Source organism: Narcine bancroftii, chromosome 3 (genome assembly GCF_036971445.1).
Source record: "Narcine bancroftii isolate sNarBan1 chromosome 3, sNarBan1.hap1, whole genome shotgun sequence".
Classification (NCBI taxonomy): domain Eukaryota; kingdom Metazoa; phylum Chordata; class Chondrichthyes; order Torpediniformes; family Narcinidae; genus Narcine; species Narcine bancroftii.
Genome location: NC_091471.1, coordinates 186,573,306 through 186,588,228, shown reverse-complemented (window position 1 = coordinate 186,588,228; position 14,923 = coordinate 186,573,306). Strand labels below are relative to the sequence as shown.

The 14,923-nt window shown below is 42.3% G+C and overlaps 1 protein-coding gene across 19 annotated transcripts in view; it reads left to right on the top strand.

Moving 5' to 3' along the window:
* The window catches only part of LOC138757936 (polycomb group RING finger protein 3), a 167,780-nt gene that overhangs the window by 64,832 nt on the left and 88,025 nt on the right, over positions 1–14,923 (top strand). For 14 of the 19 annotated variants that reach the window (XR_011353999.1, XR_011353998.1, XR_011354000.1 and 11 more), the window contains one exon: positions 9,061–9,198. The exons of 3 other annotated variants lie outside the window; for them this stretch is intronic. Coding sequence is in view for 12 of the 16 variants with exons in the window: in XM_069926106.1 (XP_069782207.1) it covers positions 9,061–9,198 (138 nt within the window). In the remaining 4 variants the exon portion in view is untranslated. Of the gene's footprint in view, positions 1–9,060; positions 9,199–14,923 lie in introns of those variants that run through there. 2 more of the 19 variants (XM_069926115.1, XM_069926114.1) reach the window with 2 other exon arrangements.

Below are 14,923 nucleotides of genomic sequence, written 5' to 3'. Positions count from 1 at the left end.
AAAAATTGGTAGATCTTGGGTTTAAAAAAAACTTTGCTGCCTGTTGGCATCGATTCTGTATGTGGAGTGACCTGTTCTGTGCTATATCTCTCTGTGACTGGATGAAATATATACATTGCCCATCTGGCAAAATGTTTTACATTGGTACTCCTTGCCTTGTAACTTAATTTTTTCCACATTTTATGCCAGTGTTCTTTGTCTTTGTGATCCAATAAGCTCAATAGGTTGTCAGGATGAACAAATTCCATTTCTTAAATCAAAGACCTGCGAAATGGCTCCAGGCACCTAGGTTCCAAGGCCAATCGTTCTACTACCCCAGAAATGAGCCCTTCAGCTCATCACTTCCCATCAACATGAATCCCATTTGCCCACATTAAGTCTGTATCCTTTTATGCCTTTCCTCTGAAACATATTATTGATCTGACTCTATCACCTCCTCTGACAGTGAGTTCCAAATACCAGCTTCTCTTAATGTTCAAAACAATCTTTCTCCACAAATCTCCTTTAAAGCTCCTCACTATCTCCCCACATCCTTTCTCACTATCCACCTCATCAAGACCCACAAGCTAACTAATCTTACGTCCTGCAATCGCATCCAAGTTATCTTTAAAATAGAGAATATCTGGAGTCCCGGTTCTTCATTTGAGGAAAGATGTGAATGCATTGGAAGCAGAGAAGATGGTTTGTTTTAGAGGAAGGGTCCAATAGACTAGATTTTATCTGCTGGTGCAGACAAAGAATTGCTGGAGGAACTCAGCAGGTCATATAGTATTCATGGGGAGAAATGGTTAATCAATGGATCTAGTCTCCTTATCAAGATCAGAGAAAAGTGCACGATATTAAGTATTTCAAGGGGGAACAGACTAGTGGAGATGTCTGGAGGTGATAAAGACAGAAGATGTGAGTGGTTGAGAGACAGGTAGAAGGAAAAACATAGAACTGTACAAAACAGGAACAGGCCCTTCATAGTGAAACTCTGCTTGCACCTGATATCTCTTCTTATTCATGTGTCTATCTAGAAGCCTCTGAAACACCACTATTGTAACTGCTTCCACTACTGTTCCAGGCACCCACCACTCTCTCTAAAATATTTGCCCTACACAACTGTTAAATCTCCTCCCCCTCACCTTGTGTGTCCTACAATGAGTGACTCTTTCGCCCTGGGGAAAATATTTGGACTGTCACCCCTATCAATACCTCTCATAATTTTTATACACCTTCGCCTCCTATGCTCTGGGGAAACCACACAAGTTTCTCCAATCTCTCCTGATAACTCGTACATCCAAACCAGCCAATATCCTGATAAACTTCTTCTGCACCCTTTCCAAACCCTCTGCATATTTTCTGTAATGGAGCAACCAGGATTGCACACAGAATTCCAAGTTCAGCCCAACCACAGTTTTATACAGCTATAACATGACCTCCTCACCTTTGTACTTGATGCTCCATGCATTGAAGCCAAGAATCCAATATGGCTTTGTTAACACCCTATCCACTTGTGATGCCACTTTCAGTGAGCTATGGACCTGGACACCCATTAGCCACACCATTAACTGTACACATTCCCCTTACATTTGACTTCCCAAAGCGCAACTTCTCATACTTGTCCAGATTAGACTCCATCTGTCATTTCTCTGCCTATATTTGCAACTAATCTATATCCTGTTATATTCTTTGATAACTCTCTACGCTGTCCAAAACTCCGCCAACTTTTGTATTATCTGCAAAATTACTAACACCCACTACTTTCTCATCAAAGTTATTTTTGCACGTAAGAAACAACAGTCCCAATACTGATCCCTGCAGAATATCACTGATCACTGACCTCAAGCCTGAATAAAAGCCTTCCACCACTACCCTGTCTTCTATGCACCAGCCAGCTTTGTATCCAAACTATCATCTCACTATGGATCCCATGCATCTGCTACTTCTGAATCAACCTACCACAAGGGACCTTGTCAAGTATCTCACTACGTAGACAACATCCACTGCCCTACTTGCAATCATCCATCTTTGTCCGTTCATCAAAAAAATCAACCAGATTGGTAATATATGACCTGCTCCTTACAAGCCATGCTGACTGTCCTTAAGTAAAAACAATACTGGAGAAGCTCAGCAGGTCAAACAGTGTGCTTTATATAGCAAAGATAAAGATACAGAACTGACGTTTGGGGTTATTTTTCAAACCCACTAAAAGACAAGCTATCCACAGACATAATTATAAACCCACAAAAAGATGAGCTCATCAACTTCATTCACTTTGTTGCCAACTTCCAAAGATCTCAAGTTCACCTGGTCCATCTCCAACAACACTCTCCCCTTTCTTGATCTCTGTCTCTATCTTTGGAGACGAGCTTTCCACAGATATGTTTTCACAAACCAACTAATACGGCTGCATCGGAGTTGCATAATGCCCCCGTGATGAGCTCATCAACTTCATTCACTTTGCTGCCAACTTCTGCCCTGATCTCAAATTCAGTTGGTCCATCTCTGACAACGCTCTCCCCTTTTTTGATTGCTCAGTCTGCATCTCAGAAGACAAGTTTTCCACAGACGTATTTTACAAACCCATTAAATTTTCTTCTGACTGTCCTTAATCTGACAATGACTTTCCAAATGTGTACAACTCCTATCCCTAAGTATCCTTTACAATAGTTTCTCTTCCACTGATTTGAGGCTTACAGGCCTACTATTTATTAGATTCTTGTTATTTTTCCTTCTTGAACAAAGATTCAATATTTGCTATTCTGCAGCCTTTTGGACATCTCCTGTCACTAGTCACTAGTGAAGATCCAAAGGTCTTTATCAAGACCCCAGCAATCTCTTCTCTTCTTTCAAAAACCAGGAATATATTCTATCAGGCCCAAGACACTTGGTCCTCAAAAGTCCCACAGTATCTCTTTCCTGATCTCAAAATGCCCTAAAATATCAGAATCAGAATAGTAAGATCGTGTACGTGGTTCATTTAGAAATCTGATGGGAAAGGGGAAGAAGCTGTTCTTTTGCCCCGAGTGCTTGTCTTCAGGCTCCTGGATGGTAGCAGAGTAAAGAGGGCATGGCATGGGTGTTTGGGGCAATGGGGGCAGGGTGGTCCTTGAGGATCGTGGCTGCTTACTTAAGAAACCACCCTTTGAAGATGTTCTCATTGGAGTGAAATCTGGTGCCCATGATGTCGCAAGCTGAGTTAACAACCTTCTGGAGTTTTGGCCCTCTGTACCTGACAGTGATGTAGCCAGGCAGAATGTCTCCATGATACACCTGGACGTGAGCATCTTCCATATTCTGTTCCCTATTAGTAGCCCCTTTCACACTTGCAAGTGATCCCAGGAATTATGGCCAATCGGCTTAAAAGGGTCTCGTGTGGAATGAAAATCGTCTCAACGCTGGCACGAGATTATATCATCCCACGCCAGCAATAGACTGCCTCAACCCTTAGTGTAATCCCCAGCGTCTGCAGATGCCTGTGTTACAAACAGAATGCGATTGCATTCTAGGACAGAAATTACCCAAGTTTTTGTGTGAGTGCAGGAACATGAAGAAAGAAAGGATTAAAATGAAGGTATTAACTTTGCCGTGGGAAAGTCGCAACGGGTGGGGGGTGGGGGTGTTGGGGAGTGAGGAAATAAATAGCAATAGCGGACAATTTTTAGACAGTGTGGGAAAGTTGGTAGTGGTATCGAGCACAATTTATAAAATCCATGGGGAAAAAACGATGGCGGACCAGACTTCCCAGAATGCCGTGCGACAGAGATCCCTCCATGAATGCTCCATGCAATCAGCCATGCTCTTTCTCTGCCACAAGGCATTCTGGGAGGGCAAGTCCTCCATCGCTTTTTCCCCCACAGTATTTATAAATTGTGCACGATAGTGCTACCAACTTTCTCACGCTGTTTAAAAATTGTCTAATATTGCTAGCACTTTCCTATGGACCCTTATAAAGGTTTATGTACATCAGCACAAAAACGAAGGGCTCATATGGTGCTGCACATAAAGCTTAATTATGTTATAATTAAACATGATTAATTTTGTTCAAATATAAAATAATATATTGATCAGGATTTAGTCCAGTCCACCATCGCTTGATACATCTTGATGTCACTAGTAGAAGGTAGAACAGTCCTAACCCCGGATGGCTCCTTGTAAGTGTGAATGCGTTCAGTGTCCCAGTGAAGAGTGGTCAAGTGTGAACAGCAAAAATGCCATTCCTATCCTGGGACACTGAACAGCCGATTTAGTGGGACACATATCCTTCCTGATACAAAGTTCTCATTTGGCACATTACCCAATCAAAGCATAAATTCCCTCCTTTGTCCTTCAGTGGTCCTATCCTCTCCCTTGTCATCCTCTTATTTTTAATGTAAGTATAAAATACCTCAGGATTTTCTTTAATTCTGCTCAGCAAGGACATTTCATGGAACATTTTGGATTTTCTAATGCCCTTCCTGCAAACTTTATATTCCTCCTGGGCCTTGTCTGATTGTAGCTTTCTGCATCTTACATATGCCTCTTTTTCCTTCATTTAAAATTTTTTTTTAAATTTTTCGCTCTATGAACCATATTGACCAAAATACATATAAACCTTTCCCTCTTGAATATACAGTGTCATTTTCTCCCTCCTTCCCACCCCCCTCCCCACCCACTCAACATTCAACATATATGATACATTAAACCCATTAAACAATGTCACCACACAATGAAAATAAACAAGAAAATTGTGTCATCTACTTTTACACATTGAGTCAGTTCATTTCATCTTCTTCTCATTCTGTCATTTTAGGGGATGGAGGTCCGCGGTAGGACTTCTCTGTTGTGTTCCATGTACGGTTCCCAAATTTGTTTGAATACTGTGATGTTATTTCCTTCATGATGAAGTTTATGACCTCTTTCATAATCCAAGGTGCTCTTGCCTTGCCCTCCTTCCTTCCTGCACACTGACATATGCCAGTCCAATACTCTAATTAGTTGGTTTTTAAAACAACTCCCACATATCAGTTGTGGACTTGCCTGATAACAGCTGCTCCCAATTAACTCCCCCTTGCTCCTGTCCGATCATTGGACAGGGGTAAATGATGAAAACTTAGAGGGATGTTTTTTAGATAGGAGTAGGTAAGGAAATGAAAATAGATGGGGTGATGGTCACTTAAAATTAGAAGAATGACTGTCCAGTAGAAATATGGTGTGTTATTCCTTGCCCAGACAATGATCAGGCATGTCATTGTAGGAATGATTGGGAGAGTTAAAATTGTTTGGTACAGTAAGTTCGAGTTTAGATGCAAACGAAGCGTCGATTTTCAGTAAAGTGATCGCCAAATCTGTGATTGGTCTCACCGACGTAGAGGAGGCCTCATGGAATACGCCGAATACAGAGATCAGCTTTGCCTCACCTGAAAGGTCTTGTTTTTGGCACTGGATGGAGACATGGAGACAAATTTTGCCTTTTCTCCAATTAAAGTGGGAAGTGCTTAAAGGGTGGATGGGGGATGGAAGAGCAGACCAGGAAGTCTTGGAGAGATGTATCTCTGTGAAAGGTGGATGGTATGAGAGGCGAAGATATGGGTGGTGGTGGGATCTGCTGAATTGGAGGAAAACATATGGATGTGGAGGATGGTGAATTGAAAGTGAAGAACAGAAGGTCTTTGTCCTTGTTTTGTTGACAGAGGTGAGGGCAGATGTACAAGAAATGCTTGTTTTTCTCTCTCACCTTCTGTCCTATCACCTCTGGGCCCTTCCCCAGCTTCTTTACCCCTTTATATTTGTAATATTATCTCCTTGAAACAAGGCCCAGACTCAAAACGTTGACTGACCGTTTCTTCCCATGGATGAGTTCCTCTTGCAATTCTTTGCTGAAGACTCCAGCATCTGCATCTTTTGTATTTGTCTCTTGTGGCTGCTGGTGTTTAGACATGAAGGAGGAAGCGAGGCAACCAAAGCACGAGATCTAGAGACATCTCAGCAAAATAGATGTGGTGAGGATGTTTCTTGTTTTGGGAAATTACACAACCAGGGTTTGCTGTTTAAATATGAGGTTGCCAATTAAAACAGGGGTAAAGACAAATCTTTTTGTAAAGGTAGTAGAGAGACATTGGAATTCTTCTCAAAGGCAGAGTTAGTTCGATTCTTGATAAATAAGAGATGTAAGTTTATCAGTTATATGACAATGTAACATTGAGGTTATAGTCCGATCAGCTGTGACCATCTAGAATGGCAGAACAAAGATCTAATAGGCCTGCTCCAAATCCTCATTCACAGGAACAGGCCTTTGATCTATATCTGTGCCAATTAAAATGGTGCCAATTTAGTCTGGGCATCCTCCTGCACATGGTCTATCTCCCTCCATTCCTGCCTGTTTAAATATTACTGTCATATATGCTTCTAGTACTTCCTCTAGTACTTCCTTTGGCAGCATGTTACAGGCAGCAACTGCTATCCTTGTTAAAAAAAAAGCCCCATAAATCTCCATATGACTTTCCCTTCTTACCTTCAACCAACGACCTCTAGTATTTGATATTTACACACGGAAAAGTTGTCTATTTATCCTACCTATGCCTTGGTACTTCTGTTAGGTTGCTTCAGAGAGAAGAATCTAAATTTGTCCAACTTCTTGGCTAATGCTCTAATCCTTGTGAATCTCTTCTGCACCTTTTCAAAGGCCTCCACAGCCATCCCATAAGATAGGGACCAGAACTGCACAAAATACTCCTAATATGGCCGTATCAAAGTTTTATATGATTGAATCCACGGCTTTCCTATTTTTAAACTCAACTCCCCCCAACTGATAAAATTTGATGTACTGTATATTTGTGTCTTGTGTTTGTTCACAAGATGCGTTTTTAAGTACAATAACAGGTCTCAATGGCTTCCAACCAATGGCACTGACCTGTAACATTATAAAATGCTTTGAGCGTCTGGTGATGGAATGCATCAAAACACACCTCTCAGACATGCTTGACATATTTCCATTCGCTTTTTGAAGAAACCATTCCACTGATGATGCTATAGCTTTGTCACTTTACTCTGTCCTGACGCACCTGGAGAACGATGCATCATACACCAGGCTGCTGTGCCTTGATTTCAGCTCGGTGTTTCATATGATCATTCCCCAGAGACTGGTGAAAGTGCTGTCCTTGTTCAGACTCAATACCCCTCTCTATAACTGCATCTTAGAGTTCCTAACAGAAAGACCATAGTCTGTCTGGGTTGGAAGCAGAATGTCGAGCACCGTCACGATGAGCACTGGCACACATTAGGGCTGTGTGCTCAGCCTACTCCTGTTCTCACTACCACCCATGACTGCATCACCAAATCCAGCTCCAACAGTGTCATCAAGTTTGTAGATGACACAACAGTCGTTGGCCTAATCCGCAACAACGATGAGTTGCACTACAGAGAAGAAGTGGAAAATCTCATGATATACTGTAAGAATAGCAACCTGAGTCTCAATGTGGACAAAACAAAAGAGATGATCGTTGACTTCAGACAGACCAGGCACGACCACCCTCCACTACACATCCACAACTCTGTAGTGGAGAGCGCATCAAGTTCCTTGGTGTCCACTTAACTAGTGGACACACAACATCTCAGTTGTCAAGAAGGCACAACAGCGACTGCACTTTTTGAGAAGAGGCTACCATCATGTTAATCTTCTACAGAACCTCTATCGAGAGCGTCCTGGCCGCTGCATTGCAGTGTGGTATGGTTGCTGCAGAGAAATGGATCAGAGGTCAATCCACCGAACCATAAGAGTGGCAGAGAGGATCTGTTGGTATCGTTGTCTGCAGAGGGTGCACAAAATTGTTAAGGACCCCTTCCATCCCGCACACATAATCTTTCAGCTGCTCCCATCAGGAAAAATATACAGGAGTATCAGAGCCAGCACCACCAGGCTGAGGAAGAGCTTCTTCCCACGGGCAGTGAGAACGCTGAACGACCAAAGGAACTGCTCACACTAACCATCCGAGACTCTCATATTTATGAAACAATATTTATTTGTATATATGAATACTTGTCCTGCATATGTATTATTTGCCTGTATGTGTGTTATGTTTAGTTTTGTGTCTGCATGTTTTGCACCAAGAACCGGAGAATGCTGTTTTGTCAGGTTGTCCTTGTGTAATCAGATGATAATTGACTTGAAGTAAAGGGACAGTGCTAGAAATTACTTTTCTCATTTGTGGGCTTCAGTCTGAGATATTTCCAAGTTCTCAATCTTGGCCTGAGATCTTATAAATCAGGTCTTATTGAGTTGTAGAGTCCGAGAGGTATATGCCGTGCCAAGGGATGACGTGTGAGAACTAGAAAGTGGTCCACTTTCTCCAGGGTCTTGGTGTGAGCCTTTATTGTTGGATGGGATTGTTATGCAGCCTATTTCCTGTGGATGTGTGTGTAAGGCCCATTGTATACAAGAGAATGATGACAGCTTGAAATTTACTGTCAATGTTTTCTGCATGCTGCTGCAAAGGAGTCTGATGGTGGAGAGGTAGCAGGAGGTCTGGAACAGCTGCTACCCCTCCACCATCAGACTCCTCAAGAACAAACTCAATCAGAGACTCATTTAAGGACACTTACTTGTGTACTTTATTGATTTTCTTTTTCTTCTCTCTGTATTGCACAGTCAGTTTGTTTACATTTGTTATCTGTTTACAGTTCTTTGTTTACATGTTTATGCCGTGTACATTATTTTGTACTACCAATTAGCTGCACCAGAAGGAAAAAGGAATCTCAGGGTTGTATGTGATGCCATGTATATACTTTGACAATAAATCTGAAATCTGAATATAGATACTTTGGGTTGAATGGTTTCCCATTCGCTCTAATGACATTGGACAACAAATTCTTTCAAAAGATTTGCTTTCTGGAAAAAAAAATTGGAGGTGATGATGGACAATCTCAAGCTGAACACAAAGATAATTTCAGATTTATTGTGTCATGAAGGAAGTTTGAGAAACATTAAATTAACTTTTATTGAATTTAGTATGTTTAATCACATAAGGACATTGACACAGTGCATTAGTTCAACTGATTTAAAAATGTTTTGCTGCTAATTTTTGTTTTTGTACTCAGCATCTGATGCTTCTTGTGTCAATGTCCAACAAAGGTCAGCCAGCCCTGATACCACTTTTCCATGGTCGCAATGTCCTGGTGAAACCTTTCTCCATGTTCAACACTGACTGCACCAAGATCAGCAGGGAAGACGTCCAAGTGCGAATGCAGAAAATGAATTTTTAATGACCTGTTGTGAATTGTTTTGTATACTTTAAGCATGTTAAAAATATGACAGGAAATCACAAAAATAAGTTATTTCTTAAAAAAACAGTATGTGATAGGAACATTTTAAGATTAGTTTCGTGATCAGCAACCCAAAGTCGATAAAATAAACCCCAAAAAATTTAGGAAGTAAAATCTTCATTGTCCAGTGTGATTAGCTGTACTTCCCCCAGAAAGTAACATTATGATGAGAAGTATTGGAGCAATTACACCAGCCTTTACTGAGACTAGTTCTGTGGTAAATCTTGGTTAGGATCATGGCTTGCTTTCCATTATGAAAGAAATGAAAGATGGAGATAAATTTGCGTGGTTGGCCAAATTTGAAGAGAGTGTTTCACAGTCTTTCTTGTATGGATTCAAAGGCTTGGTGAAGTTATAAAAGATTGTGTAAATTAACTGGTGTTATTCCTTGGCATTGTCATATGAGGAAGACCACATCACCTGTTCTTTTTGACCAGTGGTTCTCACTCATTCCTCACCCACAGACCACTTTCAGTATTGCTTACCATGACTCACCTATGACAAACTCTCAGACCACCGGTGGTCCACAGACCACAGGTTGAGAGATATTGCTTGAGATGGATGGAATTAAAACATAGGATTGGAGAAGCAACTCTCATCCACTGAAGGCAGACAATTGAAAAGGACCATGACAATAACTTTCCCTGCAGCACACTGCCTGGAGACCCTTCTGCATTTAACACAGTTAGCTGGTTTCATTTCCCGAAGAGGCAGGACTGGTGAGTGTCAGGAGCTGAACTTAGCAGGACGTTTAAAAGGCAAGGTGAGCTCAGAAGGCTTTAAAAGCATTGGGAAAGGTAGGTACTCTTTTAAATTCTCCATTAGCTAATTAGCTGTAGCCAATAAAAAGTGGGAAGTTCAAGCGTCAAGCGGAACAGCCAGTGGGTGAGTGGCGCAGTACAGCATGCTGTTGTGCAGAGGGACTTGGGAGTGCTTGTGCATGAATCGCAAAAAGTTAGGTTGCAGGTGCAGCAGGTTATTAAGAAGGCAAATGGAATGTTGGCCTTCATCACTAGAGGAATTGAATTCAGGAGTAGGGAGGTAATGTTGCAACTGTATAAGGTTCTGGTAAGACCGCACCTGGAGTACTGTGTCCAGTTCTGGTCTCCATATTTGAGGAAGGATATACTGGCTTTGGAGACGGTCCAGAGGAGGTTTACTAGGTTGATCCCTGGGATGAAAGGGTTGACTTATGATGAAAGATTAAATCGTCTTGGATTGTATTCGCTCGAGTTCAGAAGAATGAGAGGAGATCTTATAGAAACATATAGGATTATGAAGGGTATGGATAGGATAGATGTAGGAAGGTTTTTTGAGCTGGCCAGGGAAACTAAAACAAGAGGACACAGTCTCAAGATTCAGGGGAGTAGATTTAGGACAAAGATGAGGAAAAATAGTTTTTCCCAGAGAGTAGTGAATGTTTAGAATTCTCTATCCAGGGAAGTGGTTGAGGCTGCTTCATTAAACATATTTAAAATTCGGTTAGATAATTTTTTACATGATAAAGGAATTAGGGGATATGGGGAGAAGGCAGGTAGGTGGAGTTAGGTCATAAATTAGATAGCCATGATCTTATTGAATGGCAGAGCAGGCTCGATGGGCCATTTTTGACCTACTCCTGTTCCTACTTATGTTCCTATTGGAGTAGGACTTTGAGGCTTTGGCAAGATGAGGCTGAGGAACAGCTTCTTTAAGGTAAACTAAGGTCAGGTAAGATCTTTGCCATTAAACAAAGAATAATTAATGGTGACGGTAGCTAGGGCAGTGGAATGCTCCGAATGTAGGATGTTGTAAGTCTGGGATAGCACAATTGTCCCTGATGACTACATCTTCAAGAGGTGCATCCAGTTACAGCTCCTTGGAGACGGAGTTAAAGAACTGGTGCTGGATGAACTCCAGATCATTCAGGAGGCAGAGCCAGTGATAGACAGGAGCTTCAGGGAGACAAAAGTCAGGAGGCAAGTAGCTGGGTGACTGTTTGGAGAGGGAAGAGGAATAGGCAGACAGTGTAAAGCACCCCTGTGGCCGTTCCCCTCAACAATAAGTATATTGTTTGGATACTGTTTTGGGGGGGAAAGGGGATGATCTACCAGGGACAAGTCGTGGTCATGTCTCTGGCACAGAGTCTGGCCCTTCAACTCAGATGGGAAGTGGGGGGGGAGAAGAGGATAGCAATGATGATTGGGGATTCATTGGTTAGGTGAATAGATAGGAGGTTCTGAGAACAAGATCAAGGTTCTCAGATGGTATGTTGCCTTCCAGGTGCCAGAGTCCTGGACGTCTCTGATGGAGTCCACAGCATTCTCAGGTGGGAGAGTGAGCAGCCAGATGTCTTGGTCCACGTGGGGCCAAATTACATAGATAGGAGTACAGATGAGGGCCTGAGGAGGGAATACAGAGAGTTAAGAAGGAAATTGAAAAACAAGACCTCAAGGGTGGTAATCTCAAGATTGCTACATGTGCCACATGCCAGTGAGAATAGAAATAGGATGTTGTGGCAGATGAATGTGTGGCTGAAGATTTTGTAAAGGGGCTAGGGGTTCAGATTTGTGGATCATTGGGATCTCATCTGGAGAAGGTCTGACCTGTATGAAAATGATGGGCTGCGTCTGAACTGGAAAGGGACTGATATCTTGGCAGGCAGGTTTGCTAGAGCTGTTGGGGAGGGTTTAATCTAGTTTGGCAGGAGTTGGGAACCAGAAAGTGAGTGCAGGGAACAGCGTAGAAAGAAAAAAGCATGATGCAATGTGTTCTGAGTTTGTGAGGAATGATCAACATCCAAGGAAATAGAGGGTTTAAAATGTGTCTATTTCAATACTAGGAGTATTGGGAATAAAGGAGATGAAATTAGAGCGTGGATCAGTACACGGAACTACGATGTTGTAGTCATTACAGAGTCTTGGCTGGCAGATGGGCAGATTGGCTGATGCAAGTACCAGGGATTAATTGTGTTAAAATGAATTGGATGAAAGTAAGGGGGGGAGTAGCATTAAAAGTTAGGGATAGTATCATGGCTGTAGAAAGGGAGGGTGCTGTAGAGGGAGTGCCGACTGATCAGTGTGGGTGGAATTCAGAAATAGGAAGGGAGCAATCACTATACTGGAAGTAGTCTTTAGGCCTCCAAATACTCAAAGAAAAGCAGGTAGATTTTGGAATGGTGCAGGAATTACAGGGTTGTTGTTCTGGGAGACTTCAACTTTCCTTACATTGACTGGCTTTGAGGGATAAATGGGGCTGAATTTGTTAGGTGTGTTTAAGAAGGATTCCTGACACAGTATGTGGACCAGCCAACAAGAGGAAAGGCCATACTGGATCTAATACTGGGCAATGAACCTTGGTCAGGTTGCAGACCTCTTGGGGGAGAGCATTTCGGTGAGAGTGACCACTACTCCCTGAGCTTTAGTATCGCTATGAGAAGGATAAAAGCAGACAGAAAGGGAAAGTGTTTAATTGGGGAAAGGCTAATTATGATAAGATGAGGCAGGAACGAGTGAGAGTAAATTGGAAACAGATGTTCAAGGGTGAAAGTACAGAAGTAACGTGGAGGAAGTTTAGGGACCACTTGCACTGGGTTCAGGACAGGTTTGTCCCACTGAAAAGGGAAAAGGGGGTAGGAAAAGGGAACTGCGGTTGACAAAACAGGTGAAGCAGCTTGTTAAGAGGAAGAAGAAAGCAGACATTATAGATTTAGGAAACAGGAAGGGTTCATGAGAATTACATAGTAGTCAGAAAGGAATTTAAGAAAGGACTTAGGAGAGCTCGAAGTGGGCATGAGAAGGCCTTGGCAAGAAGAATTAAGGATAACCCCAAGGTGTTCTATGCATACATGAAGAATAGAAGGAAGACGAGAATGAAGGTGAGGCCACTTAAGAGGCAATATGTGGCTGGAGGTTGGGGAGGTCCTAAATGAATACTTCAGTATTCACAAACAAAAAGGACATTAATCAGGGTGAGATCAGAATAGAACAGGTTTGTGAGCAGGACAGTGTTGAGATTAAGTAAGAGAAAATATTGGATCTTCTTAAAAACATTAAGATTGATAAGTCCTTGGGGCCAGTCACAATATACCCCAGGATGCTATGGAAAGGGAGGGAAATATAGCTGGGGCATTGGCTAATTGTCGTCCTTGCCCACAGGGGAGGTGTAGGATGATTGGAGGATGGAAAATGTGGTCCCCTTGTTTAAAAATTATAATAGGGAGAATCCTGAGAATTATAGACAAGTCTTACCTCAATGGTGTGCAAACTAATGGAGAGGATTCCTACGGATAGGATCTCTGATCATTTGGAGAAGTGCAGTCTACTCAAGTATAGTCAGTGTGGATTTATGAAGGAAAGGTCAGGCCTCATATTTGAATTTTTTTGAAGAGGTAACAAAAGAAATTAATGAAGGTAGCGTGGTAGATGTGGTCTTCATTGATTTTAGTAAGGTCCCTCATGAGATACCCATTCAGAAAGTCAAGAGTCATGGGATCCACGGAGCCTTGACCGTGGTGTGGATTTAAAAATTGGCTTGGATGTGGAAAGTAGAGTAGTAGTGGACGGAAAGTATTCTGCCTGGAGGTCAGTGACTAGTGGAGTTCTGCGGGGATCTTTTCTGGGACCCCTGCTCTTTGTGATTTTTAAAAAAATAAATGACTGGATGAAGAAGCGGAAGAATGAGTCAGTACGTTTGTGGATGATACGCAGGTTGGATGAGTTGTGGATAGTTCTGAAGGTGGTCGAAGGTCACAAAAGAATGTAGACAGGATGCAGAGTCAGGTGGAAATGTGGTAGATAGAGTTCAGTCCATACGAGTGAGGTGGTGTATAGTGGAAGATCAAAGCCGAAGGCTAAGTACAGGGTTAATGGTCGGATATTTAAAAATGTGGAGGAACAGAGGGACCTTAGGGTCCAAATCCAATCATTTCTCAAGGTTGCTGCACAGGTTGATAGGATAGTTAAGAAAGTTTATGGGATGTTGGGGTTCGTTAATAGGGGGATTGAGTTCAAGAGTCAAGAGGTCATGTTGCATCTCTACAAATCTCTGGTGAGCCCACAGACTATTGTGTTCAGTTCTGGTCACCTCATTATCGGAAGGGCGTGGAATCTCTGGAGAGGGGGCAGTTAAGATTTACCAGCATGTTGCCTGGATTGGAAAATGAGTCTCATGAGGCAAGTTATCAGAACTGGGACTTAGCTCTTTGGAGTGCAGAAGGACATCTACAATGCTGGGGGATATCTCTAAAAGAGAAGGGAGGAAGGTTTGGGGAGACATCAGGGGTAAGTTTTTACAGAGTTGTGGGTGCCTGGAATGTCTACCCTGGGGGTGGTGGTCAAAGCTGTAACATTGGGGGCATTTAAGAGACTTTAAGACAGGCACATGGATGAAAGGAAAATAGAGGGTTATGAGTCAGGAAGGGTTTAGTACTTTTTGGTAGGAAGAGGGCCTCTACTGTGAAGAACATATCATTACAGAATCTCTAAGATCCACTGGTCTTCCCAGATATGGACAATGTGATTAGGGATTTGTGACTGAAAATCTTCACGACTGAGTTTTAGAGCCATTTATGTTTAATTGAGGAAGTGCCCTTGTCGACTTGTTGGCTGGGAGTTGTAACCAGGCTGGTGTATGGCTGGAGCAGGGCGAGGAATGTGTG